This window comes from Annulohypoxylon truncatum (genome assembly GCF_022578515.1).
Source record: "Annulohypoxylon truncatum strain CBS 140777 unplaced genomic scaffold F4807scaffold_25, whole genome shotgun sequence".
In the NCBI taxonomy this organism is placed as follows: domain Eukaryota; kingdom Fungi; phylum Ascomycota; class Sordariomycetes; order Xylariales; family Hypoxylaceae; genus Annulohypoxylon; species Annulohypoxylon truncatum.
The window spans coordinates 255,370-280,854 of NW_025953811.1; the positions used below are offsets into that span (position 1 = coordinate 255,370).

Genomic DNA, 25,485 nt, shown 5'->3' on the forward strand with positions numbered 1-25,485 from the left:
CAGTAACTATTTCTACTTGGTGTTAAGCAACTCGTAAAGTATGTTCCAGAATAGACCGTGTTAAAATTGCAATTAGAGATTGTTCTGGTATCAATACTCCACCAGGGCTGCAGCCAGTTGATGGGACGGCAGTTTGCTACCTATAATCCAGTAGGAATAAAACGAGTACGGAAAGAGCCCCACTGTGAATGGGTCATAGATCCCATCTATAAACGCTAACTATGATATATTAAGAAAGAAGAAACTTTACTCTGAAGAAAGAGTGAGTTAGTTAAACATATTCCTCCTTAGCTCGACGAATAACGTAGCCAGTAACCACGTAATAGAAAGGCAGATAGATGTACTAGTAAGGGTTATTATGGACACCTTGAGAGTATATAAAACTTTGTAGCCAGTAGAATAAAGACCCAAAAGGTACCTAGGTAGGATAACTGACTTAGCAAACGCCACTGGACTTCTATCCCGTCACCAAGAGATGTAAATGCATTCCGGGTGGAACAATGGGTTGTATCTCACTCTTTCCTTGAAAAACATCTTATATACTTGACAGAATCTTTCCAAGAAAGTACTTTGAGACTACCACGCGAAACTCTCGTTATGCCACCACACGTCACGGCCCTTCTTCACATACGCTCCGACGTAGGACCTCAACTCACGAGCCATCTCTTCCGGGCCGCATACCAATATAGCAACTCGCTCTTCAAGCCCTTGTCGGAAGAAATCGTCAACGATTCTCTGCAAATTGGGTCGTTTGTGAATTTGCCGGGCATCAGTGGATATGTCGGTTAATTCTACCGCTTCGCTTTCGTCGCTCAACCTGGGTACCGTGCTACTGTTCGTAAGGGTGCTTCCAGTCAAGAACAATTGGATGTTCTCGTCGTCTAAAATGTTCTCTGCAGTGTTAGAGGTAGGCCAAGTGGCATCGCCAGCGCCGTGGACTGCCCACACCATCTGTACACGAGCTGCTGGGTTTTCATTTGCAATTAAACCTATGGTATGTTAGCCTTTGGCCACGACAAACGTATTCTAATGTTAAGCATGCGTCTCTGACTCTCTGTGCTAGGATTTCTTCCCGTTTAATCATGTCGGGACTATCCTTTATAGACGCAGACTTTCAATGTGAAGTTATCATTAAATGACGTTAACAACTTACTGCATTCTTGTTAGTATTTACATGAATGGGGCACATGAAGGAACCATTGGGCAGAACAGAGGCTGATTATACGTACCGGTATAGAGGCAAGATGAATGTAGCACCAACTCCACCAGCGACAAAAAGAACGCGATGGAACTCGGGACCTCCCAAGTTCGGGAACCACGTCGCACACCCATAAGGCCCGTCAATATTGAGCGACACCTTTGCGCCATCTAACCCATCTTCTGCGAACTGAGTTAGAGTTCTAGTCATAGGCCCCCTATGACGTCGCGCAACTAAAGTCAGATCCCCAGACTCTTCGTCTACCGATGCGATCGTGAACGGGTTGAACACGCATTCAAAAAGGAGGTAGGATGGCGAGAAGATAGAACTACGGCGAGAGGCAGGCGGGATACTCAGGTACACATGCATCCCAGGATACTTGCGAAAGCGGTCGATTTTCTTAGAGGGGATGCCGGCTACGATCTTAACTAGACTCGTTCCAGGGATCAGCTCTAAGGTTGCAGGTGCCGTGACAGTATCGAATCTTCGTTTGGCGATATCGATGAGGAAGACACCGAGTGCCTCAATCACATACTGGCGACCTCCGTGGTGGGAATGGAAGAATATGGCAGGCGGGAGCAACATTGCTACTGTAAGGTGGGTGATGAAGAAGACACGGTATGAGTATTGGCGTATGAACTTGATAGCCGTGGCATTCATGAAACTCATACCGACGATAGAGGCAAGACCAAGGGCTGGAATTAAGCGGACAAGGCGTTCGGTCAAAATTCCCTCCTGAACATAAAAGTTAAGGTATAGGCATGCATGTGTGAAGAGCAAGAAATAAATGACCCATCCAAGAACGCGATGCCATCGATTAACTTGCTCATGAGAAGACCCGAATGCGAAAGCAATAGGGTTCAGGCTCTTAAGCGCCATCAAGTACTGTAATGGAAATTGCGACAGTGCGACTTGTCCAAATCGCTTGGTTAAGTGAAGATAATCTAGATAAAGTCAGTGCTCTTGCCTCTAGGTCTCTAAGATTCATCATAATGAATAAGCACCTAGGTAGACTTACCATTTCCAGTACCCATCACACATAAAAAAACAAGCCAAAGAGTCCATCCAGCGCCGACGAATATCTGATCTCGCTGTCCCCAACTTATGCCTAGGAACGTAACATCATCACCCAGCCACCACACGAACCTTCTATAAGTGCTAGCCCATACGCCCATAACAGAGCGCCTCCTCTGCTTCAGAGCTGGAGAAGCCGGAACAGCTTCGTAAACTCCGCGTTGCCCTTCCGGCGAAGCCCGTTTCACCAGCCACGATCCGAGCCGGAAGAGCAGGACCACGGCAATGGGTATCAATGCCGAGAGCTGAGCGAACGCAGCATACCTATCGAGGACCTGACGCCTGGCCTGCTTTTGCGCAGCGTCGAGGTCGACGAATTGGTACGGCCAGCCCATCTTTCCCGACAAATCAGCTCCGGAGCTGATTCCCGCTTTTTTTTTCCTCTCTGGAAAAATGGCTTATGTGTACCGATGCGCTACGATTTTACCCGGACGGATGTCCCCGGGGCCTTTTAGAACTGGGGTAGGCTTTTCGGAGGCTTGAAGGCCGTCTTGAGAGTTAGAATTAGGGCCCGTTCGATACCTGAGTACCTAAGAGGTTTGGTCGAGGCTCTTCTCCTTCTCTTCCTGGCATTGATAAAATGAGATTGCGGAAGGATTGTGTTTCCTGTCACAAGCGCCACGATAATGGGAGATCAGCCACAGTTACACGCGGATCGCGAATTAGCCACACTTCAGATACTCCGATCCCGTAGAAATCTCATGGCTAACCGCGATCCGATGTGCAACAAAGCCAGCTAAGGATGCATTTCTGACAATGAAATCGTTAACTTCATATATTGATGCTAGCATCATAGAATATTGTGTAATTTACAAGCATGGCTGCATGGGCACACTTGAAATCCATTCGAATTGCCACATGGTATGACTAACACAATTGAGTTTGTGGATGCTTTAGTGGGGCTAAGACACTCAAACGCTAGTCCCGTCAAGGTTAGCAGGAAAGCCCACTTGCTAGCGTGGCTTCTTCCAATGCGTTTGACTGGACCTAATTTGGCCCCCTATCCACAACTTCAAAGTTGATTTCGAGTCACTGACCGCCGGTTCGTCACAATTATATAATTGCCAATAACAACGTTTTTGAATATCAAATGGCGATACTTCGTCCCATCCGTATCTGGTTTGGTGGTCTAGTGGTATGATTCTCGCTTAGGGAAAACCTAAAGCTGATATGCGAGAGGTCCCGGGTTCAATCCCCGGCCAAACCCTTCTATTTTGCAAATTTAACATCTGGTGTTGATTCTTTTTGCTCTGATGTTCTGCCGTTGGCAATCCGTGGGTGTAAATCTCGTTTGGAGAAAGTACGCCTAATTTAGGGGTATTATTATAGGGTTCCAGCCACATAAGCAGCCACTAACTACCAAGTTGTGGCTTGCCAACAAAAATTGATTTCTCTTCAAAGACGAGATCTTCTCAAGGTCAAATTGAGGCGAGATTTCACAATGATATTACTATTTTATTCCAATATTGATGAGAATGCCGTATTGTGAAATGCATATGTATAAGTATAGCTATACGTGTCAATCCCCTTTCGCGAGGGAAAGCTTTTAGCCATTGTCCACAATCCCAAAAACGTCAGCGAAATAATAGTGAAAATAAATAATGAAAAAAATAACGAGAAAAAAATTGCATTAGCCGCGAATCGAACGCGGGGCCCATCGATGGCAACGATGGATTTTACCACTCTATTCAAAGTTAGTTAATCGATGCTAACAGGAATGCATCGTCTGAAGATATACTCACAAACCACTAATGCCTTGGTTGTTGCGATATGCGACTTGGATGTGGAACTCAATGAGTTTATTTTAGTCTGTATACCTAGGTAGGGGCACGCAGTCTATTCACACAGTTCCAATAACCCGACAATTTTGCGATGCTCCGCGGAAAGGCCGGTAGCTGAAGACCGGCGGAGCCTCATGCCCCACGAGCTTAAGCAAGTGCCGAGACCACCCCCATCCGTCTCACGAACCATCGCTAGCGCACAGGTTTATCCTATTCTCACGGATGTAAATAGCATCCTACCCCCTAGTCAGCAATCAGCAGCCGTAGCGTAACGGGACAAACATACCATCATACCCTCCCACCCAAACCAACTCATCACCCACGCGAAAAACGCCAGCCCGCCCCGCCAAACAACCTTCTTGACCCGCGGCCTAAGCAGCTCCTCCACCACACCCCTCGCGTAAACAGCAGGATCCTCATTCCTCGCGACCTCCAACATGCGGCGCCCCTCGATCCACGCCCGCGCAGCGCCGTACCAGCTGCGCTCGGGCAGCCGCGCCACCGGCGCGTTGGCGAACAAATCGCTGCCCACGCACCCGGTCTTAACCGCCACGACGCGGATGCCGAGCGGCGCGAGCTCGGGCCGCATCGACGCGCCGAGGACCTCGACGGCGGCCTTCGACGCGTTATAGAGGCCGAAGAAAGGGGGTCGGAGCTCCGAGTTGATGCTGACGATGTTGGCGACGATCGCATCGCTTCCGGGTCTACCGCTATCATCGTGTTTCTTCTTCTTCGAGCCTACGGCGGAGGAGGAGCGCAGGAGCGGCAGGAAGGCGTGGGTCACGGCGATCGTGCCGAAGACGTTGACGTCGAAGACGCGCCGCGCGTCGGAGACGGAGGAGTCCGCGAAGGGCATCACGTGCATCACGCCCGCGTTGTTGACGAGGATGTCGAGCTTGCCGTCGGTCAGTTTCGCGACGTGCGATGCGGCGCGCTCGATGGAGGCCGGTGACGTTACGTCTAGGACTAGCGTCTCGATGCCGAGGGCTTGCAGGTGGGTGAGCAGCGCCTCGTCGAGCCCCGTGGCGAAGACGCGGTGGCCCCGCACGTGGAACTCGGTCGCGAGGGCGGAGCCGATGCCGTGCGGGCCGCAGCCCGTGATTAGCACCGTTCTGGCGGGCATCTAAATAGATTGTTTCGGGTCGTGGAATCAATAATGTGCCCCTTCTCAGCTTCACTAGTACCTAAATTAAATCAGTTGAGATTTGGGGTCGCGGAAGTTTAAGAGATAGAATTGAAGATAGGTATGTACAAGCTTTGACCATAGATCCATCCTAGAAAAGAGACGGGGCGGGACGGTGCTACCTGCAAATGTGGTTGCTGTAACGTCTGTTAATTAGGAATATTAGTGAGCTTTAAACGCTGTTGCGGTTCCAGATCGTACCCAGCCGCAGTGCCTTAAACCCGCCCGGAATACGCCCCTTATCCCCGCTGTCCTACAAACTACAGAGGGGTAAAAACAGGGGTAAAAACTTGGGTTCAGCAGCGACCACTGGTACCATTTACTTTTCACTACCTAAGTACCTACCCAGCAGGTACTCAATATCTAGCAAGAAGCATAAGTTGAAGGCGTCTTTCTCTGATCATGTAGAATTGAGATGGATATCTAACTGAAAAAATTTCATTGTTGTATCCATAGGATCTAAGGTTCGCGAGCTTTGATGTGCTGAAAGATCTTGACAGCATTATCCACTATCACAACAGGTAGACAAGTCATTATACCCATACAGCACATTCATTGAAGTCAAAACATGTTGTGGTCATGAATCCTTGGTTAATTAAACTAAAGCTTGCACGGAGATGTCTCAACTTCGAAGCAATGAGATTTTGAAGATCATGAAGAGACGTCATTTGTCTCCTGCATACTCCAGGATACCCGTAGAACACATCCTACATTGCTCGTCCTTGTATCATATGTGTCCACTCCTCGGTACGGGATCTTCTGATTAAGATATGAGCTCTTTGTATGCATATTCCCTCCCGCTTTTCTTGGCCAAATCGGCACCTGTGTACCCATCCCTGTCCTTGGCATTGATATCGAATCCATCCTTGACATATTCCTTTATGTGTGTTATATCGCACCAGAAGTGCGGTCTGAAGCCAAGCTCGCTGTCGGACTTCTCTAGAATCCAATGGATGTAGGTCTGATCCTCTCTAATGTAGGCTTTATTGAGCCCACTAACCAGCAGGTTGGCCATGAAGGAAAGCGTTTTTGAACGCTTCCTTGAGAAGTCTGTGTCACAAAGCTGTCTTTGAAGTAGCTCAAAGTGGCCGAGAGAATTCAGGCGCTCGGCGATCGCTTTGGTCACTTCAAGATTCCTGTCGCGCATCATGGCTCTGTATAGTGCGGTAGTGATACGGTCACCCACGTAGCCAGGCTCCTCACGACCAAGCAGATAGATGGCGTTGCTGACGCATTCACTGTGGACAGCCATTTCGAGAGGATACCAACCCCAAGATCCTTTGGTATCTACTCCCATGCCGTGACTGATAAGGAATCCGAGCATTTCTTCGTTGTTCGGGAGGGAGGCGGCGACGCACATTGGATGCCACTCGCGTTCGTATGAATAGCTAATGTCGGCGTAGTCTTTGTACCCCCGAGAAAGCAGGACTTTGATAACTCCGTACATCTTATTTACCACGGCAAGGGTCAAGGGTGAGATTATAGTATGCCACTGGTTCCAGCCAGGGTGATCCAGGTGCTCGGTATGGTGTGCTAGGGAAATTGCAGTGTCTTCTTTGCCATACCGAATGGCGATACCGAGAGGTGTGAGAAAGTGTTGTCGTCGATCACCAAAGTTAGATGGATGACTTGGCGACACGTCACGAAGACGCGCTCCCCGGTGTCTTCGAGTAAAGGTTCTCGAGTACGGTGAAGGTGCGTCCACAAAAGCTCCAGCCTTGACAAGTAATTCGACGATCTCGGTTTGACCATTCCTGGCAGCAATTCCGAGAGCTGTCTTTCCCCCTTCAACTTTCAGGTCCAAGTATCGTCGATCGGTGTGCTTTGCTTGCCTGAGAACCGTCTTGAGCATTTCTGTATACCCCTTCTGGGCAGCCCAATAGAGAGCGGTCCTTCTTATCTTGAAGACAACTGGACGGTTCAAATTTGTCTGATGCTTTCCGAAGTACGTGGATGGATCGAGAGGTTCCCATTCTCGGAAAAGCCCCTCGTCCTCGTCACTGCGGTCATCAGGGTAGCTTTCGTCCGATTCGTCGTCGCCAGATGATTCGTCATAGCCCCTTCTACGTTTCCAAATAGGACTGTAAACGGGTTCGGATAGTATAGCGTTAGCTTTAGCTGCATTTTCCAGATATATGCGCTTGCACTTGTCCTCCTTTTTTAAGCTGTATCTGATATCCTTCCGATATAATGGCGGCCCTAAGATTTTGGCTAGGGTGCGGCATGTCTCACGAAGGGAGCAGATATCATCCCATTCATCGATTTGCCCTTCCTCTACCATGATGTAAAATACATCATAGCTAAGCTTTTGGCCACCGGAAGTACTGAGAGGTGTGGTCGACATGGCGTGTTGATTTAGCTGAGCGGGTGGGTAGTGGGTTTTGTAAAGATGGTTAGATGGCGGCGGCGACTTGTGACTAGGGGAGCAAGAACATCAGTTGAGACAATTCACTATATCGGTGTGAAGTAGAATATTACTTACGTGTCTAGGTATGTCGAAGTTAGTTGTTGTGTGCGGTAGAGCTTCTCGTCAATGTTATCAGCCGTGATGTGATATTGTTCACTTATGATGTGTGGGTCGAGTAAGTGATCTTGTACGAGAAGAATGTGTCTGTGGTGTGTGGACAATGAAAAATGAAAAGTAGAATTCTGGAGGATTGTTCGATTGTTATATACCTTTTCGTAGAGTGGGCCGTATAGAGTCGACACAGTTGCTGGGAAGGTGCGCTAGGTGGTCGTTATTTCCAACTTCAGATAACGAAACGTCACACCTGTTTTTTTCCACCATCAGGCAGTGAAAATTTTCCACTGAAAGCATGCTAAGACTGGATAGTATGGCCAAAGCGCCCAATGAACCGTGGGAAGCGCTGTTGTGTGATACTGTGACTGCCCGGGAACTTCAAAGAGGCAACAACGACGTGCGAGATATTACCTAATCCAACGCAAATTTGTCTTTGAAGTGGATGATAGCGCATCGCCGTAGCCAATTGACGTAACTTAGAGCGCAATGATCAGTTACTAGTCCATGTTCGGATGATATATAAGAAGGCATGTGACTCAATCGTTGAGTGTCCAAGGCAAGAGGTGAATAATCATGGCAGGAACTGACCCATTGGGTACCTACGAGGTAGGATAAGACCGTATAGAGTAATCTGTACACACTGTTATACCATATGTATAGTAAGTAAAAGTAATACGCTTGGACCCGCGACTGTGATCCCAGTTGATCCGTCCATTATTTTCTTTAGATGTTCCCATGACTTCTATTCATACTATAGCACCGTGGATGAAGGATGTGATAGGAAATGTCATCTTACTCTCTAGGAAAGTAATGAAGTCGTGAAATGCTCAGTTTTCCGTCAAGACTATTGTTTTCGGCAAATACAATCCTCTGTATTGTTAGGTAACAGTTAGTTACGATCCCTTCGTCCCCCCTTGATGTTAAATCGGAGTTCTCTTCATTCTCATCCTGACCCACGATCTTATCGCCTCATGACACCAAAAATCCCCCTTAGTGGCCTACTCACCTCACTATCCCCGTGTCGTTCTACATACCTAATCAAGAAATGTCCATCCAACCACAACCTTGACGCGAAAATCAAGTCGTGTATCTATGAGTACGAAGTAGATGATACAAGGTATAGCGTTTTCTTGGTCGATAACCACTTGCTCGACCCTCCGATGGTGAAGGGTAAAAGGTAGCGTAGTATCGCGAAGAGGATGTTGCCGCGATGTATCATACCCTTTAAGGAGTAATAACTTAACGATAATTGGCATTCCACAAAGTGCGGCTACGTAAAGTGGGCTGAAAATCGACCTTCCATCCTCATCTCCCCTTAGTGTAGTGCTCTGCGCTAGGATGATCGCGGTAGAATCTTTGCGTGCCGCAATAACCAGTGCAAGAGGAGTAAAACATAAGGAGCGGAATGTTTAACTTTCCCCTTTCTGGAGGAATTCTTCTTCGGGGATTGGGGCGTCGCTGTAGCATCCAGCATCTAGAAGTTCGTGGACAATCTCGGCACGCCCCTTCTCCGCAGCGAGGGCCAAGGGCGTTTGGCTGAACGAGTCCTTCGAGTCCAAGTATCCTGAAGATATCTTCAGTGCTGCTTTGATAACATCATTTGCAAGCTCAATATTTTCATACCTGGATGTCCAGTGCAAAGCCGAAATTTGAGGCTGAGAAATACACGGCCGCTTTAACATCTGTATTTCATGAGGCGGAAAACGCGTCCATCTACAATCTTCTTCGGGTGCAGTGCGTTCGATGGCCATCATTTCAAGTACATCAAGACAGCACATGCGTCCGCGAAGTAGCCTTGAAAGCTCACGGCAAGTTTGACTAAGACGAGCAACGTCTTTTAAATCTAACGTAGATTCTCTAGGAATACATAAGATGACGTCCTTCGAGAGTATAGCTTTGAAGCCAGCGGTAAACGGAAAACTTGGCACCTGTCGGCTAGTTGATGCTATAGGTGAATCGCATGAGTTGTAATTACCTAAAAAATAAAGTCTAGCTTTTGGGTCTTATGCTCTCCTAACTAGGTACCTAGGTACTGTGAAGATTTCAAGTTCATCATGAAATATCCATGACTGCCTACCTAGGTAGGTGTCACGAGGCGGAACTAAGAGGCTAGGGAAGAACGACGTTGTTGCGCGAAGAGCTCTAACTAACCCCTTCCAGGGAACGCGGTATACATACATAAACCTTCCTTTGTCTATAGCTAAAGGCTAGCTGCCAACAGGGCGGCCTCGTACAGGCCGACTCCCGATACCTCTGGCTACCAGCTCTCATGGAGGAAGCTTCTGACAGTAGGGAACAATTGAATATTACTTGTTTTTCATTCCCATTCCTTTCCATGAGACATATGAGTAGGTATGGATTAGCTACTTCCTCAGTGGTACGTAGATGTCCAAGAGAGATTCTAAGGGGATGAGTTAATATAGTTTATATCATCTGAAATTTTATATTCAATCACTAATTAGGTATCAATCGGCTATCCAACAATAACCTTAAGTACTTTTCTAGTTCGATCATGGTTTTTTTTCCTTGTTCCTTACCTAGTCCATAGACAAATAATTTGGAGGAAACTAAGTACCTAGTGGCGTGGAAGCAGTTTGTAAGTTGCTAAGGACATATTGCGAGTTATTCTAACAATCCTGTTGCCCGATAAATATTATTGGTATTCTGTTTGAAATTCAAACTTTAGTTATATTGATTTACTGTGTCCTACATCATTGTTTGTCTAGTAGTTGTTAGCCCATATATAACCTAGGTATGTGAATCATTATAACATCTTGAAATGTGAACATAGACAGGATAGATGATTGATGAGAAATAGAACTTCTACTAGTCTAACCTACCTAGTAGGTCATAATTTGACTCAGATCTACTCTTAAAAGGGTCACAAGGCTGGAATTAGGTAGCTTTACGTGATCAAGTAGTGCGCGGATTATGGAGTTAACATACTAAAGTCCGTTAGAATGAAGGTAAACCCGTTTTGCTACTTTTGTAGTCGTATAGTAGACCAATCAAGGCGGTTTGTGACAATGTTTATATAGGGAAGACATAAATCTACAAAGACTAGATTAAAAACAGCTATTTTTCAAGATTGAACCCCCATTGAACTTTACTTCTGCACCTACTTTGCTCCCTACTGAAGAGAATTCTGTATCGAAACCGATGATCATGTCCGCCGAGGTTCCTAACAAAAAGAAGTTGACATGGCTGATTACAGGCTGCTCATCAGGCTTCGGCCTCGCCATGGCACGTCTTGCGCAGGCCAACGGACACCATATCATCGCAACATTTCGAAACCCGAGTCGTACACCGGAACTCGTTGATGAGTTCACCAAGAACGGAGGAGAATGCGTCCGACTAGACCAGGACGAATCCGAGTGTGGCCAAGTCATCGGAAGCATCGAGGCGCGTGGGACGGCGATCGACGTCTTGGTCAATGTCGCTGGCTTCGGCATGACAGGCCCGGTCGAGTCTTTCAGCGAAGAGGAGGTTCAGCGTATTATGAATACCAATTTCTTCGGCCCTTACCGCCTGATACGAGCGGTCGCGCCACATATGCGAAAGAGACGCTCGGGTATGATCGTAAATTTTAGCAGTGGTTCCGGAATGGAAGCTCGAAGTTCCCTAGGCCTTTACGGCGCTTCCAAATCTGCCCTAGATGGTGAGTCATACGGGCTTGCTAGATTTTTCTAGAGCTTACATTTTCAAGGCCTGACCAAAACGCTGCACAAGGAGATGGCAGAGTTTAATGTCCGCGTTCTGTTGGTATACCTTGGGACTTTCAATACACCTATGGTTGGCAAGGTCGAACCGAAGTTGAAGCCTCTTGACCCCGATTACAGTGGAACGACCACTGGTAGGATGTACGAAATCATGGGATCGGGTAACTTCACAGTCCCTGGCGACCATCTCAAAGCAACAAAGGCGATATACGATGTAGTTGTAGGAGAAGGAATAGGAAAGGGGCGCGAGAAAGAGATGATGCTTCCATTAGGGGTTGACATGGCGGAGAGAGCCTGGGAGGTTAGAGATAGTATCAACCACATGATGGATGTGTTTGGGGATATCTGTAACAATGTCAATGTTGAGAATAATTAGGCCGATATCGACTAGAAGTTTTGACGGCCAATTGTTGAGATGGTGTATTAGATATCCTATCCAACGAAAGTGTCGCCGTCATTCAGGGGTCCTGGCAGGAGGCACAGGATAAGCATGAGGTCTTGATTCTAGGGCCAAACGTCCCTATGACAATTAAATCCATACGTAGGTAGGTAATTAACCTAATGACAAATTTACGGGCTATTTGTCACATGAATTCAATGTCTTTTTTTTATTAATTTATTCGTCCTCCATCTACGGCTTAGTAATACGGTCTCAGCTAGGACTTGGAAATTGGGGAGCCTTCATTTATAATGATGATCTATATTACTATATCTTATCAAGTATACTGCATATGAGTAATTAAATCAATATTTCAGGGCAAAATGAGGCATCTGCCGCTCGACGCCGACTACCTCAATGTGACGTAAAGCCCGGCGCATCCCATAGGAAGACCCCTCCCGGCTAATTCATAGGACATGCGTTGATCATCCAACGGGACTTCTTTTATCACCAGGACCTAATCGCCGAATATTTAACATCAAACCCCATGGGGAAAATTGGTGATAACTCGTTCACGAAATGAGCAAAGCCATGGCTATCTCTACAGCTCTGTCGCCGGCGGAAAGTCAGGGGAGAAAACTACACTTTGTGATAGTACGTCAGATCACCTAGTCGCGGCAGAACATGGTGCTAATTATAATAATAATAGGTCGGAGGGTCACTCGGCGGCCTCGCAGCAGGCCTCGCGCTAAAAGCACTCGGCCATGACACCACGATACTAGAGCGCAACCCGGCGCCCCTACTCCAAGATCAAGGTGCCGGCATCGTCGCGGGAGGCGACACGCTCGAGCTCTTCAAGCGGTACAACCGCTGCGACCGCCCCATCGCCGTCAGCTCGGCGCGCAGGCAGTATCTCGACAAGGCGGGCAACATCGTGCACCGCGAGGAAATGGTGCAAAACATGACGTCCTGGGACCTGACGTACTACCTGATGCGCGCCAACTACGACGGCATCGCGAGCCCGTACTGCGAAGTCCCGGCCCCGGTCCCCGGGCACGGCAAAGCGACGCACCTGCACGACCGCCAAGTCACCGGCTTCGACGAGGAAGGCGACGGCATCCGCGTGCGCTGGAAGACGAGCGCGGGCGAGGAGGGCAGCACGTATGGGGACGTGCTCGTCGGCGCCGATGGGCCCAGCTCCACGGTGCGCAGGATCCTCGAGCCGTCCGTCGAGCGCAAGTACGCGGGCTACTGCGCGTTGCGCGGGACGCTGATCGAGAGCGAGGCCAGCGCCGCGGCGCGCGACGCCTTCACTAACCGCTTCACCTTCTTCCACGCGCCCGGCGTCCAGATCCTGGCGTACCTGATCCCCGGCAAGGACGGCACGGTCAAGCCGGGCGAGCGCCTCATCAACTTCGTGTACTATACCAACTTCGCGCCCGGGTCTCCCGAGCTCGAGGAGATCATGACGGATAGGGATGGGCGCAGGCGGCAGATCACGGTTCCTCCGGGGGTGATCAACGAGGCGGCGTGGGAGAAGCAGCGGGTTCTCGCGCGCGAGCGGCTGCCGCCGCAGTTCGCGGAGATCGTGTGCGGGACGAAGAGGCCGTTCGTGCAGGCTGTGACCGACGTGCTGACCCCGAATAACGAGTACCTTGGAGGCAAGGTCGTGCTTATCGGCGACGCACTGGCTGGGTTCCGCCCACATACCGTGGCTTCGACTTCGCAGGCCGCTTTCGATGCGATGCTTTATGCGGATTATATCGCCGGTCGCGTGTCGAGGGAGGAGTGGAAGAGACAGACGGTGGGCTTTGCGAGGTATATACATAAGAGGGGCGTGGATATGGGCGTGAGGAGCCAGCATCAGGATCTTCCGCTGCGGGAGCATATCGAGGATCGCAATAGAGCGTCGGTACCAAGGGAGCAGGAGGTTTATCCCGAGTGGGCGACTGTCATATAAACGACTTTTTTCCTTACTTACCTACTCTTTAGACTGGCATTTTGAGAATATAGATATGTATTACGCATTGGTTCTAGAGATTTTGAAATGAGTCATAGCATGCTACTCAGTTAGGTTCAGATTCGAACAAATCAATTGTCGTTCTATTAATTTGTGACATGCATCTAAGATAGAATCATGTAAGGTACCTACCCACTCTATCTGGTCCTCATATTCGTCCTCACTACTGTATCTCCAATCGTAGTAAATGGCCTCCATTACTCAAGACACAATATCTCCTCACCATTTCACAGTTGGCTGGCCATCAGTAGTCCCCGGGCCTATACGCTGGCAAGTCTCATAATCACCCATGCGGAACTGGCCCCAGGAATTCCTCTGCGTCGCATCGCACTTCTCCCAGACGACCTTAAAATCCGCCGTCATAGCCGGGCCAGTAGCACGACCAAACACACCGCTGCCAGTTTTCGAAAAGCCTTCCTTGGTCAAGTAGGCTTGGAACTGGAACTGCACCTGCATCTTATCATCATACGAATACTCCTGTCCCGTGAAGCAGGGCGACCAGGCCAAGCCCGCGTTCGGCATGTTGACTGAGAAGTCTTGGTCGTAGAACCCGCTTGCGCCAAAATCGACTCGCATCTCGGGTATATTCATCTACTCCGCAGGGGAACAAGCAGCGCGTTAGAAACACCACAATCACCTATCACACCACCACACCAAAGTCCAACAATAAAAGGAGGTAGGTTGGGCAAACTCACAAGATACGACCCCGAAGCATTCTTAACCACCGGCTCACCAACCGGCTCGCTATTCTTCAAATGCTCCCACTGAAAATACGCATTCGCCGCAAAGCTCTGCAATCGCGCCCCCCCGCTGAGCCTCGCGTGCCCGGTGTACGTGACGTCGGCGAGGGCCATGCGCCACCCCCGCGGGAACGCGCCGAGCTCGACCGACATGACGCAGATCGCCGCCTCGGAGTCGTACGGGTCCGCCGGCGCCACGCTCGCCCGCATGTCCGCGAAGTCGAGCCGCAGGTCGCTGGCGCCCAGCGCTACCGTCATGCTTGTCGCTGCGAAGCAGCCCGCTGAGTTGGCGCCGCGGATGCCGAGGATCGTCGGGATGGTGTCGGGTGCGGTTTGCGCGGACGTGAGTGCGGCTGTTGCTAGAGACGCTAGGATCGATGTCGGCTTCATGGTTGCTTTTCCTGGTCGTCACGATCGTCGGTGAGTGTGTTTATCGAGTTGGGTTCCCGTCCCTATGATAGGAATCGCTGTGTGATGGCTTCGGTGAGTTAAATATCGAGCTCGTGGATAATGCCTGGGTGTATAGTAAAGACGCCGAATTCTCGACGATGGGGATAGAGTACGCCATGGTTCTCAGCTCGGCGCAGAGTAAGCTATGAACGGATAATTGCGAACGGAAGCAGATGATTGAATGGAAGTGGGTTGGATAATAACCGGTATATAGAAAACGCATCAATATACCGTTGACTTAGCCCCGGATAAAGTGCCACGCATGGTAAGAGGTCTTCTGACTACCTATATAAGGCACTTAGAATCCCCATGCTTACTGGAGACTCTAATAAACCTCCAATTTAACTTGATGAGTTACTAGTGCGAGAAATGCATTCCAAAGATAGGGGTAAGGGACTGTTGGCCTTCTATTCTCAAATATAACCCGAATGCTTCTCACCAGTCGAGTTAATCTTCTATCGTGGAGAAGTTTACCGCTGATCTAATGCCAGTAGATACTTGAGATTGCGCAACGACAATTGATAGATAGTACCTGGACTTACCTCCAAAACGGTTATTCATATCTCTTTAACAAGTACGTACCTAGGTATTTGACCCCTTACTGAAGACTCCAATTAATACAAATCGGCCTGATCTGTTGGTACCTCCAGCCAATCGCAAAAAACCGTTCAAAGAGGAAATAATTTGTAGTAAGATCCCGACCAGTGAGGTAGGGGATAGGGCATTCTTAGACCCCAAGCTAAGTCTTCCAAACACCAAGGACTTACGGACATATAAACATCCATATATAGAGAGTATATCGGTACCATCATCTATTTTGAAAGTCCTGATATATTAAACCGTAGCGTTAACTGAGAGCTCCAATCACAACGTGAATAATGACGGTGAGGTTGCCCCTTTTTTTGACCCCCTAGCTTTCCATGATCTGGGGGAATCGTAGACTACTTTCGAGTAATCTTCATACAGATTAAAAACTTCTCTTTTCTTATCATTCCTAAATATCCGACTTCAGTCCCCCACTAGAACTTATCTTAGGACTACCCTAAAACCCACCTAGAACCGACTTATGCAAACCTATGAACACGATAGCGATGTTCCTACCAAAGTCGAATCTACCAAGACGACTGGAGTCGAGTTACCGGCTCACACCATAAGCACCCGAAGTCAAGCCGGAACAGACGCCTTCGACCCATCGACCTATGGTCAAAGCTGCCGTGAATAACTACAAGCCGTAAACACGTCTTGTAAACCTAACGGTAATCACGAACTATCAATCCAATTAGATGATACATACAGTAGTTGACTTATCGCGCGAGCGCCTTCTATGACAGAGCCGCGGCATGGCGTTGCGTTTATGCATGACTAATGTAGCCTTAATCCCAGGGGTAGTTCGGCAGAGTAACTCAGCCGACCGATACCAGCTTCAAGGAAGCCGATTAGAATTTTTCTGTAGGTATATAGTTCGGTAAGGCTTCCTTTCTTAAATCCTGTTCCATGTTGACCTTATTTCTACATGGTAATCTTCAGGCAGATTGCCTAAGTAACATGAAAGCTCAAAACAAGATGCCAGGACTACCTCATTATCTGCGTATGTTAGTAGTATCTCGCGTGTCAACATACCTCTACGAATAGGTCCTCACACGAGCGAGCGCAGTTGTCTATGCTGTCCGTCTGCTCCCGCTTTCTCTTGGGAATAGATACCGAACAAGGTGGTAACTCCCGGGCATGTCTGTTCGCCGTATGAAAGCTTATTAAAAGTTTCGTCAGTCTCCGGACAGGGAGGTGGGCTTGCTTAGTTACTCGGATGCTTTATCTCACAGGAATCCCACGATAATAACGCGCTGGACCGGGATATCCAGTCTCGAGCGGAGAAGACAAGCATTTCGAGATCCTGATTTGCACTGGCCCTCGCATGTTTCGAGATTCCCTAAGGTGACATCGCTCGCGGCCCTAGCCCATCTGCGATGGTACGGATCGCTGACCACCCCGCCATCACGCAGCAGTGCTGGCTCCGCGCGGCTGTCCAGTAAGAATTTATTTGATGGTAACCCGTGTCGATAAGAGCGCATCATGTGTATAGTATGCGGTTAACCTGGTTCCCCGGGATGGACTGCTGGAATTCGGCCGGCAAGTTCATTGTTACGTTGTACCCGGTCGATTACAAACGCCGGTTTGCGGTCTACTTATCACGGACTACTCCCCCGTCTATAAAACGGGGTTGTCTTGGCTATTTGCGCATTGTCTTCAATCCATGCTTGATATCAAAACAGTGACAGGTTAGGAAGTTGCAGGTAATGTCTCTGAAACTTGCATAGAGGCATGAAAATTCTTCTGCATGTCGATGCTTATTAAGTCAACCATTGGTCCGAGCTAATGTTGAATCAGCAAGATGTACGCCTCTTCATGTCTTGCCGTACCCCTCCTGAGTGCTGCCGTTAAACCGGTCGTCGCCATGTTCTACTATCCGAATCCAGCCGCGTCGGCTCTAGAGCATATTCTCGTGGACAACTGGGGCGCGTACGCATCCAACTTCTCGTCAGCGATCACGCCTTGCGATAATTATGTGACGGAGGTGGGCTTGCCAGCGATCAACTCTCGCAGAACTACGTCCGCCCAATGGTTGCGTGTTGCTTTTCATGATTTTGCCACGGCTGACGTGGCTGCCGGAACCGGCGGGTTGGATGCCAGCATTGGATTCGAGACAGAGCGCGAAGAGAACTCGGGCAGCGCGTTTAACGACAGTTTTACATTTTGGCAGCCCTTCGTTAACGAGTTTGTTTCTAGTAAGCTAATAATATTATCCCTATCACGGGGAGGTCCTTAGACTTTGGGCATTCAATGCTGAACGAGGTCTCGTGTAAGTGGCCGACCTGCTCGCGGTCGGGACGGTGATGTCGGTGCACCTCTGTGGAGGAAAGTACATACCCTACCAGTACGGCAGGGTAGATGCAACGGCAGCCGATCCTAAGACAGGAGTACCGGAGCCGAGTACAAGCTTGGAAGACACACTCGCCCAGTTCAAACAGGCCGGTTTTAACCAGTCAGATGCCATCGCCTTAACTGCGTGTGGTCATACAATTGGATCGGTAAGTCTGCTCCTATAGTGGGTGTACTGCTTTATTGCATTCGAATATCATGTTGACCGAAACAAATGCAGGTACACGCCGGAGGTTTTCCGACAGTTGTTGAGGAGTCCGCGATAACTCCAAACAATACAAATGGGGCGGTCAACCTCGACGACACTCGGGCAGTCTTCGATTCAGCGGTAGTACATGAGTACATCGACAGCACCGGGCAAAGGGGTGGTCCGCTCGTGACGAGCTTCAACGAGACGAGTAGGTCGGATCTTCGACTGTATGAAAGTGACGACAACAAGACGATGTTAGAGCTATACGCACAGGGAGATGGGTTTCAAGAGACTTGTGTCGATCTGCTAGGACGCATGCTTAATACCGTTCCCGCGGGCGTACAACTCCAGCCTGCGATCGAGCCAGCGCTGATAAAACCGATCAATGTGACTTGGGACATTACGACTAACAATCAGTTGGTTCTGTCCGGGAAAGTCAGGGTATGTGACGCGCTAAAAATACAAGATTTGTGACAACACATGACTGAGAGATAACCAGGTGCTGTACACCGGAGAAGCATCGGACGGCCCGATCTCGATCACCTTCTCGAACGGTTATACGGAGACTCTAGTTCCCGAAGAAAATTTGGGCATCTCTGCGTTCAAGCTATCCAATAGTCAAACGAACACCACGACTCAATACTTCCCTTTCTCGATTTCGAGCGGTAACTTATCGGGGGTGTCATCGTTTGCTGTTACAGCGACGGGAATCGAGAACCAGGAGTTCCAGATTCAGGATAAAGCTTTCATTGTTCCAAGCTTGTCTGGTGTTGCGGATGGTGCAGTGTCTGTCACAGTCGCAGCTAGGACCAACCAACCTAATTTCGACCCGTCGAAAATGTTGCTAAAAGTTGCGACTCCGATTGCGCAGCTGCTTACACTTGCGCCCAAGGTCGGTCGAAGTGACGTGCAGCTCCTAAGTGTTGCGAGCCCGTCGGAAAATATAGGATATTGGTCTGGATCCGTTGCGATCGAGAAACCTACCGGTGCCGTAAGTGTGAGTTTACTCTCTGGCGGAGATGTTATCGATATACTGTTGCTCGATTCTGGAGTTGCTGGTTGGTGAAGCCTGTGAAAAGCTTCCAGACAATAAGTCGGAACCATCTATTCACACGATGCGGTAGAGGGTCTGAACGAAAAGTTACGTAGTAAGGCTCTTTGCAGCACTTACTCGCTTGTTACACGAGCATGACTGTAATGCCGTTTCCAGTAAGGCTAGCCGTTATCCAATAACTACCATTTCGAGCGGTTTCTGCGCCAACAATATCGCCCTTCCTTAGAGAGGTCGTGTATGGTAGTGCATAGTCTGACGATAATCGATGATCTATAACTAGGTGGGTATTGTTTCTTCTCGTGAACAGCTCTTGCAGAACTAGCAAGCCTGTCAAAGGTCATGATAGCAGACCGCCAAGTCATCCTAGAGAAATCAGCTTCCTAATGTGTTCAAAAGCGTTGTGAGTGATGTGACATAGCTGGATAAATGGGAACATGTAATTGGCCACATGCCCCCCTGACAGGTATGTACAGCGAGTTCCTTGCTGCATTTGGGATGCGTTTTGCTATTTCCCGCATGTCGCGCTCGTGCGATAGATTGACTATAACCTGCTCAGTTATACTAGAACAAAACTCTGAGCGGTGTAATATAAGTAGTAGTTGGTTTAAGCGAGCCGGAGTATTTCGAATCCAAAGGATCGGAACGTCCTCGACGAATCGTGGATTAGGCAGCAGACGATGATAGCACCAGGCGCCCCAGTACACGACACCCACGGTATCCAACTACCCTCTAGGTATGAAATTCGTCTAATAACGCCCGACCTCTCCAGGTGGGTCTCGGCCTTCTCATACTACTCCCACTTCTTCGGATCGCCCATATGGAGCGCCATATACGAAGGGCGCCAGGCGAGCGAGGCATTGAAGGCGCATCATGTTTGTGAAGGCTTTTACGAGATGCCCGAGATGGTAGCTAAGAACGGGCTCTCTTATTGCATTTGGGATAAGGAGTTTGTCTTCAAGCGACCCGAGTCTGCTGCTAAGGGCGGCACATGTTACTGGGACGACTTCGACCTCGATGATCCCGAGCTGAACAATGGCGGGCGACAGAAATTACTTGACGCTTTGGATTTTCCTCTCGTGGGCTTCGGGTTATCATATGACAAGTTCCTCCCGGGCGATAAGAAGGAATGGGATGCCGCTAACAATGCTCTCCCTTTAAATGGGCCAATGGGGAAGTACTTCGAAGATCACGATCCGCGCCCGAAAGGATCGTGGGAACCCACAGCGGCGGGTCAAGTTATCGAGAGAGTTGGCACAGGTACGAGAGATGGCTACCATGGCCAAGGGCTCATGAAAGCGCTGGCGAGATTCATTATGCTTGAGATGAAATCCAAGGGATTCCGAGGAATCCAGATCAACTGTGGGGCGCCGCAGCTTCACCATGTGTGGTCTAACCCCCCGAAACCATTTAGGAGTTCCACGGTAGCAGCTTTCCCTACGTGGATATATGAGACGGAGGAGGATGGAAAGAAGGTCCGGCCTTATGAGAAGTCGAAGCTGGGGAATCTGTATCTGGTATGGACGGAATTGCTGGATTAGAACTGTGCGCTTCTGGTGATTTGCTATCTATATGATATCATGGATGACATATGATTGGTCGGTGCCGTGAAAGGTCATGACTATTAGCATTAATTGATAGGCGTGGTTTATCCAGTGTTTGTAATACATAGATTCGCCTCAGTGGGAGTTTGGTTTTATATTGTCTTTCTGCAGCCGTCTTGCCTGGCGTTAGGAAGCACTCGAAAAGGTCGATTGTATGCGACTGACGGTAACATCCGAAGAACCATTGTATCTACCCATGGTCGGATGTTTATGGTGGTATAGAAAGCAGATATGAACCGGCAATTTCGTGACTATTGTGGTTTATCTTTTGAATATGTAGCACGAGGATTGTAGATTGATAGGTTTTGCCTTTTGCCGTTGCCGCATCACGTCCACGTCACTTGTTGGTGGTGTCATTTTGCACAAACGTGCAAGGTGAGGTAATTCAATGGATGTGTTCTTTGCTAAGTTTGTTTTCGCCGTGATTTATTTCGCGTCATATCGTGTTAGCTCCATAAGATTTAGCGTGGTGAATTACAAGAGTCTTGGTGCTGAGTTGGAAGATGCCAAGTTCAAATGCTGCCTAGGTACACTTAAACCCAATATTTCCATTCATAGGTACACCGTATAAGCAAATTAATAATATTCCGCCAAGCGGGTCATGCATCTATTAGATCTAGATCTCACATTAGACCGGAGCTTGTTTAAATCGTTGAGCCACAACTTTGGTCCCCTGCCTAATGTACTGATGTAACTTGTATCTATTTTCGTCCAATTCTGCTTGATAAGAGTTTCAACATTGGAAAAAGTATATACCTAGCCTTGCTGGAGCTAATTGTACTGTAATAAATTCTATTTTCTTTGTTAAATCTTGTTACATCCGGATCATCTGGGATACTCACATTAACAACAAATCAGAAGCTATGTTAAGTTTGTCATTCGTGTACTTGTATGCCCTGGTGGATGTGCCGATTGATGAAACGGGAATCTTCTCTTCGGCCCTCTGCCCCCAACTCATCTAAACATCAAAATATACCTTTATGTTGTACTCCCTCACATGTTTCAAATTCAGGAAACATCTGAAAAGTAGGTACCTAGGTATGTAAGTACCAGCAGTATGCCGAATTAGATAATCGGTTTAAGCGATAAGTCAATGCTTAAGCCGCAATGCGCATCGAAAATAGAAAAGTTTGGGGAAAGGGCAATTGCCAATTGGGCATTGCAGGGGTTATTGGGGTGTATTGGGGTCTGGCCCGTTGGCGGCTGCGTTTTGAGCACAGTTCAACAGCGGGCTGGCTGGGATGCCAGGGCTGGGTTGTGGCTGATGGCTGTCGGTACCTGATGGCAAAAAAACTTTCCAGGGTTCTCAAGGGTACCGGGGTTACTAGCAAGAAACAAATCATCAGCATGACTCGCTTCCTTTTTTTTCCTTCTCTTATTCTTTCACGTACCCTTCTTTCTTCCAGCCCTTCTCCAGCTTCCGTTCCGTCACGGTCACGTCCACCCACGCCTTTCGTCAATCCTCTTACTCTGGGTGACCTGTCAAGTTCCCTTCTATTCTTCTTGCCGTTTTATTCAATTTGGTTCTCCGCCTTCCCCGCGTGCGTCTCGTGCGTATCCCACGCCAACCATTCCGTCATTCTATCTGGTCCGACAATAAAGTAGTAGTTTGCATTTGCGTTTGCCTTTCGCATCAGCATCGGCATCTACATCGTCAACGCCAAAGACCATCAGAATCATCGCCGTGGCGTAGTAGCAGTATTCTCGTTCACCCTCGTCGCGACTTTTATCACAACTTCTTCTACCCTATCATTACAGATAGGCGATTAAGCGAATAGAAGTCTACCGAGATACTCTTCTACCTAATATTCCCTACACACATAGGTAGTGATACCAATATCAAGAATAGCCGTCGCCTCCAAACTCCCGCTAGACCAACCGGATAAATTTTTGATAAATCTATTCAGTTGTCTGGTACGCCCATTGCTACGCTAAGCTTCGGGTACGAGAGAATCTCACGAACGACAAGAACAATACATCAACCATCTTGCAATCGCATTCTTCTGTGACTTTGACTAGTCATGGCGAGTCCGTTGCAGTTTGCTTATCGAACCCAGAAGGCCATCGGCGTCACTGACGCCGACCCTGTCTACGAGCCTCTCCCTGGATTCGTTCAACCCGAAGGAAATTTGAGGTGCTGTGTTTACTCGCCCTGCGGCCGATACCTTGCCTGGGCGTCCAGCGAACGTGTCTGTATCGTCGATGCATCAGTTGGCCATGTTTTGACTAACATAGCTCTCCCCAATGTCTTCGAGGTCGCTTTCTCCCCACGCGGTTCATTCCTAAGCACCTGGGAGCGGCCTGCAAAGGACGAAGCTGGTGATGCGACAAAGAACTTCAAGATCTGGCGAACCATTGAAGACATTCCCGAAGGGATTGAGAAGCAACCCTTGGGGCAATTTGTTCAAAAGTCACAGACGGGCTGGAACCTTCAATATACGTCGGACGAGAAATTCTGTGCTCGCCTTGTTACCAACGAAGTCCAATTCTATGATAGCAATGACCTTACAACGGTCTGGAACAAGCTTCGAGTTGAGGGCGTTACTGATTTTGCTATTGCGCCTGGACAAAGCCACAACGTTGCGGTCTTTATTCCTCTGAGGAAGGTTAGTACCATTACATATATCCACCCAGTCCTGGAAGAAAACTAATGCCATTGTAGGGCCAGCCCGCTGCTGTCAAGGTCTATAACGTTCCTCAGTTTACGACACCGATCTCACAGAAGACTTTCTTCAAGGGTGACAAGGTTCAGCTCAAGTGGAATAGCTTGGGAACGAGCCTAATTGTGCTGGCACAAACGGATGTTGACAAGTCGAATAAGAGCTACTACGGCGAAACAACCCTTTACCTTCTAAGTGCTGACGGCTCCCTCGACGCTCGCGTTACTTTAGATAAGGATGGCCCGATTCATGACGTCTCGTGGTCCCCGAACGGTAAGGAGTTCGGCGTTATCTACGGTTATATGCCTCCGAAGACGACCATATTCAATCACCGTGCCGTTGCTACTCATTCGTTCCCCATTGCACCCCGAAACACCATCATCTTTTCGCCAACCGGCCGCTTTGCCTTGGTTGCTGGTTTCGGTAATCTGGCTGGTCAAATCGATGTTTACGATCTGGAGAAAGACTACCGCAAGGTCTGTACTATCGAGAGCGGCAATCCTAGTGTGTGCCAATGGAGTCCCGATAGCAGATATATCATGACAGCAACCACATCTCCTCGCCTCCGCGTTGATAATGGTGTGAAGCTCTGGCATGTCGGAGGAGGCATCATGTATCATGAAGACATGGTGGAGCTCTACAACGTTACCTGGAGACCGGTTCTTCCGGAAAACTTGCCTTGTTTCGATCCTTTACACCCAATTCCGACCCCGCATTCTTCGGCGATCGCATATCTAGGAACCGTCAAGACGCCCTCGAAGCCTGTAGGTGCTTATCGCCCTCCTGGTGCCCGAGGAATGTCCACCCCGCTTCATTTCAGGCGCGAGGATGAAGGGGGCGCTGCCCATGTCATGGGCAACGGTGCTCAGAACATAGGTCCGAATGGGTTTGGGAGATCGCGCCGCCAGATTCCGGGTGCAGAGTTCCTCGAATCAGGTTCCCGTGCCGTTCCCGGTGCTCCGGCGGAGGCGCCCGGCGTCAATGGCGACGAGAATCTTTCGAAGGCAGCACTCAAGAACAAGAAGAAGCGGAATAATAAGAAGGCCAAGGATGCTGAGAACAAGGACGGATTGAACAATGCGGGTGGTTTGGCTCCCCCGGCTCGGGACCAAGGTCTGGGATCTGGAAATGAGGGACGTAGCCCCGAGCGTCGCGGGAACCAGCACAACCAGCAGAGACACAATCGCAGTCGCTCGCGACACAACTTCCAAGGTGGCAACCAAGGACGCCATCGCAGCAACACTCAGCAGAACGGACAGAATGGACACTACGGACAGGGAGCGCCTGTCGCACCGCAGATCCAGACTTCCCAGGCCCCTGCTCCGGACTCTTTGATCTCACCGGGTAGCCAGAATCCCGCGTCCAAGAAACTGCGCAGCTTGCAGAAAAAGATTCGCGCCATCGAAGACCTCGAGATGCGACACGCCGGCGGCGAGAAGCTGGAGGACACGCAGATGAAGAAGATCGCCACGAAGGCCACCGTGGTCAAGGAGTTGGAAGCCTTGGAGAAGGAGGCTCGTTGAATTCTCTAGCATTCATATAGAAGATTATGGGGGTGCATTAACTCAAACATCGATATGTCAGGCCCGGTTCTGGGTAGTCCGGTTACGGGATTTTCCGGTGGCGGGGCCTTGGACTAGAGGCACTGGTATCATGGCTTTGCAAACCGGCGTTAAAGTGGACGAAAAAATGAATATTCAAGGAAGGGCACGCTGTTTTTTCCCGATGCCCGGAAAGGGGATGTGGGGATGTAGATGTCAAGGTAGAGGTATGGTTACTGCCTTCCTGAGACAAGGGGGGGTGATAAACAACTAATACAAACTTGATCCTGAAGAGGATATTCAAGTACCAAATCTCGCCGTGTCATGCTGCAGTGCCGGATCTGAGATCAGATCCTGTGAATGAAGATAAAGTGGTAATTAAAATAGCCTTTTTTATAAGGGGCTTACGATGAATAGATGTTGATGTTCTCGTGTCC

General features: G+C 49.0%; 10 protein-coding genes and 1 non-coding gene across 11 annotated transcripts; 6 read left to right on the forward strand and 5 right to left on the reverse strand.

The window, feature by feature from the left end:
- Nucleotides 1-58: 58 nt before the first annotated feature.
- F4807DRAFT_433427 (metalloreductase Fre8) lies at nt 59-3,078 on the reverse strand. Its single transcript, XM_047998680.1, has 3 exons — nt 2,217-3,078; nt 1,231-2,142; nt 59-989 (listed from the first exon to the last, which is right to left on the reverse strand). The coding sequence occupies exons 1-3, from the start codon at nt 2,605-2,607 to the stop codon at nt 577-579; spliced, it is 1,716 nt and encodes a 571-aa protein (XP_047852338.1). The 5' UTR covers nt 2,608-3,078; the 3' UTR covers nt 59-576.
- A 312-nt stretch (nt 3,079-3,390) lies between these two features.
- F4807DRAFT_t100 lies at nt 3,391-3,479 on the forward strand. Its single transcript has one exon. It is a non-coding gene; the product is annotated as a tRNA-Pro (tRNA).
- A 449-nt stretch (nt 3,480-3,928) lies between these two features.
- Nucleotides 3,929-5,385, reverse strand: F4807DRAFT_167582 (short-chain dehydrogenase/reductase). The gene is made up of 2 exons (XM_047993418.1): nt 4,015-5,385; nt 3,929-3,956 (listed from the first exon to the last, which is right to left on the reverse strand). Exon 1 carries the CDS (start codon nt 5,174-5,176, stop codon nt 4,301-4,303), a length of 876 nt encoding a protein of 291 aa, XP_047852339.1. The 5' UTR covers nt 5,177-5,385; the 3' UTR covers nt 3,929-3,956; nt 4,015-4,300.
- Nucleotides 5,386-5,999: 614 nt separating this feature from the next.
- Nucleotides 6,000-7,580, reverse strand: F4807DRAFT_469042 (ankyrin repeat-containing domain protein; the record flags this gene model as incomplete). The annotated part of the gene is made up of 1 exon (XM_048002664.1): nt 6,000-7,580. The coding sequence occupies one exon, from the start codon at nt 7,578-7,580 to the stop codon at nt 6,000-6,002; it is 1,581 nt and encodes a 526-aa protein (XP_047852340.1).
- A 1,586-nt stretch (nt 7,581-9,166) lies between these two features.
- Nucleotides 9,167-9,508, reverse strand: F4807DRAFT_462266 (uncharacterized protein; the record flags this gene model as incomplete). Its single annotated transcript, XM_048001801.1, has 1 exon — nt 9,167-9,508. The coding sequence occupies one exon, from the start codon at nt 9,506-9,508 to the stop codon at nt 9,167-9,169; it is 342 nt and encodes a 113-aa protein (XP_047852341.1).
- Nucleotides 9,509-10,772: 1,264 nt separating this feature from the next.
- On the forward strand, nt 10,773-12,077 carry F4807DRAFT_433430 (putative short-chain oxidoreductase). Its single transcript, XM_047998681.1, has 2 exons — nt 10,773-11,403; nt 11,455-12,077. Exons 1-2 carry the CDS (start codon nt 10,917-10,919, stop codon nt 11,850-11,852), a joined length of 885 nt encoding a protein of 294 aa, XP_047852342.1. The 5' UTR covers nt 10,773-10,916; the 3' UTR covers nt 11,853-12,077.
- Nucleotides 12,078-12,232: 155 nt separating this feature from the next.
- F4807DRAFT_433431 (FAD/NAD(P)-binding domain-containing protein) lies at nt 12,233-13,936 on the forward strand. Its single transcript, XM_047998682.1, has 2 exons — nt 12,233-12,509; nt 12,565-13,936. Exons 1-2 carry the CDS (start codon nt 12,435-12,437, stop codon nt 13,813-13,815), a joined length of 1,326 nt encoding a protein of 441 aa, XP_047852343.1. The 5' UTR covers nt 12,233-12,434; the 3' UTR covers nt 13,816-13,936.
- On the reverse strand, nt 13,937-15,216 carry F4807DRAFT_433432 (uncharacterized protein). Its single transcript, XM_047998683.1, has 2 exons — nt 14,571-15,216; nt 13,937-14,466 (listed from the first exon to the last, which is right to left on the reverse strand). The coding sequence occupies exons 1-2, from the start codon at nt 15,003-15,005 to the stop codon at nt 14,095-14,097; spliced, it is 807 nt and encodes a 268-aa protein (XP_047852344.1). The 5' UTR covers nt 15,006-15,216; the 3' UTR covers nt 13,937-14,094.
- A 2,031-nt stretch (nt 15,217-17,247) lies between these two features.
- F4807DRAFT_167620 (heme peroxidase) lies at nt 17,248-19,342 on the forward strand. Its single transcript, XM_047993419.1, has 5 exons — nt 17,248-17,356; nt 17,455-17,848; nt 17,928-18,151; nt 18,223-18,633; nt 18,692-19,342. The coding sequence occupies exons 2-5, from the start codon at nt 17,455-17,457 to the stop codon at nt 19,256-19,258; spliced, it is 1,596 nt and encodes a 531-aa protein (XP_047852345.1). The 5' UTR covers nt 17,248-17,356; the 3' UTR covers nt 19,259-19,342.
- A 357-nt stretch (nt 19,343-19,699) lies between these two features.
- F4807DRAFT_167704 (uncharacterized protein) lies at nt 19,700-21,010 on the forward strand. Its single transcript, XM_047993420.1, has 2 exons — nt 19,700-19,709; nt 19,843-21,010. The coding sequence occupies exon 2, from the start codon at nt 19,924-19,926 to the stop codon at nt 20,782-20,784; it is 861 nt and encodes a 286-aa protein (XP_047852346.1). The 5' UTR covers nt 19,700-19,709; nt 19,843-19,923; the 3' UTR covers nt 20,785-21,010.
- Nucleotides 21,011-22,181: 1,171 nt separating this feature from the next.
- F4807DRAFT_433448 (translation initiation factor eIF-2A) lies at nt 22,182-25,482 on the forward strand. Its single transcript, XM_047998684.1, has 2 exons — nt 22,182-23,453; nt 23,510-25,482. The coding sequence occupies exons 1-2, from the start codon at nt 22,869-22,871 to the stop codon at nt 25,028-25,030; spliced, it is 2,106 nt and encodes a 701-aa protein (XP_047852347.1). The 5' UTR covers nt 22,182-22,868; the 3' UTR covers nt 25,031-25,482.
- The last annotated feature ends 3 nt before the right edge of the window (nt 25,483-25,485 follow it).

Excerpts from the sequence above, each read along its gene's own strand:
- F4807DRAFT_167620 (XM_047993419.1), top strand. The coding sequence starts at position 17,455 with ATGTACGCCTCTTCATGTCTTGCCGTACCCCTCCTGAGTGCTGCCGTT. Across the intron at positions 17,849-17,927 it reads CGTTAACGAGTTTGTTTCTA|TGGCCGACCTGCTCGCGGTC; the intron begins GTAAGCTAATAA and ends GTCTCGTGTAAG. Across the intron at positions 18,634-18,691 it reads TTCTGTCCGGGAAAGTCAGG|GTGCTGTACACCGGAGAAGC; the intron begins GTATGTGACGCG and ends AGAGATAACCAG.
- F4807DRAFT_167582 (XM_047993418.1), bottom strand. The coding sequence starts at position 5,176 with ATGCCCGCCAGAACGGTGCTAATCACGGGCTGCGGCCCGCACGGCATC.
- F4807DRAFT_433448 (XM_047998684.1), top strand. The coding sequence starts at position 22,869 with ATGGCGAGTCCGTTGCAGTTTGCTTATCGAACCCAGAAGGCCATCGGC. Across the intron at positions 23,454-23,509 it reads TCTTTATTCCTCTGAGGAAG|GGCCAGCCCGCTGCTGTCAA; the intron begins GTTAGTACCATT and ends ATGCCATTGTAG.
- F4807DRAFT_167704 (XM_047993420.1), top strand. The coding sequence starts at position 19,924 with ATGATAGCACCAGGCGCCCCAGTACACGACACCCACGGTATCCAACTA.
- F4807DRAFT_433431 (XM_047998682.1), top strand. The coding sequence starts at position 12,435 with ATGAGCAAAGCCATGGCTATCTCTACAGCTCTGTCGCCGGCGGAAAGT. Across the intron at positions 12,510-12,564 it reads GAAAACTACACTTTGTGATA|GTCGGAGGGTCACTCGGCGG; the intron begins GTACGTCAGATC and ends TAATAATAATAG.
- F4807DRAFT_433427 (XM_047998680.1), bottom strand. The coding sequence starts at position 2,607 with ATGGGCTGGCCGTACCAATTCGTCGACCTCGACGCTGCGCAAAAGCAG. Across the intron at positions 2,143-2,216 it reads TGTGATGGGTACTGGAAATG|ATTATCTTCACTTAACCAAG; the intron begins GTAAGTCTACCT and ends GACTTTATCTAG. Across the intron at positions 990-1,230 it reads ATTCATCTTGCCTCTATACC|GTTTAATTGCAAATGAAAAC; the intron begins GGTACGTATAAT and ends AACATACCATAG.
- F4807DRAFT_433430 (XM_047998681.1), top strand. The coding sequence starts at position 10,917 with ATGATCATGTCCGCCGAGGTTCCTAACAAAAAGAAGTTGACATGGCTG. Across the intron at positions 11,404-11,454 it reads CCTTTACGGCGCTTCCAAAT|ATTTTCAAGGCCTGACCAAA; the intron begins CTGCCCTAGATG and ends TCTAGAGCTTAC.
- F4807DRAFT_433432 (XM_047998683.1), bottom strand. The coding sequence starts at position 15,005 with ATGAAGCCGACATCGATCCTAGCGTCTCTAGCAACAGCCGCACTCACG. Across the intron at positions 14,467-14,570 it reads ATGCTTCGGGGTCGTATCTT|ATGAATATACCCGAGATGCG; the intron begins GTGAGTTTGCCC and ends CCTGCGGAGTAG.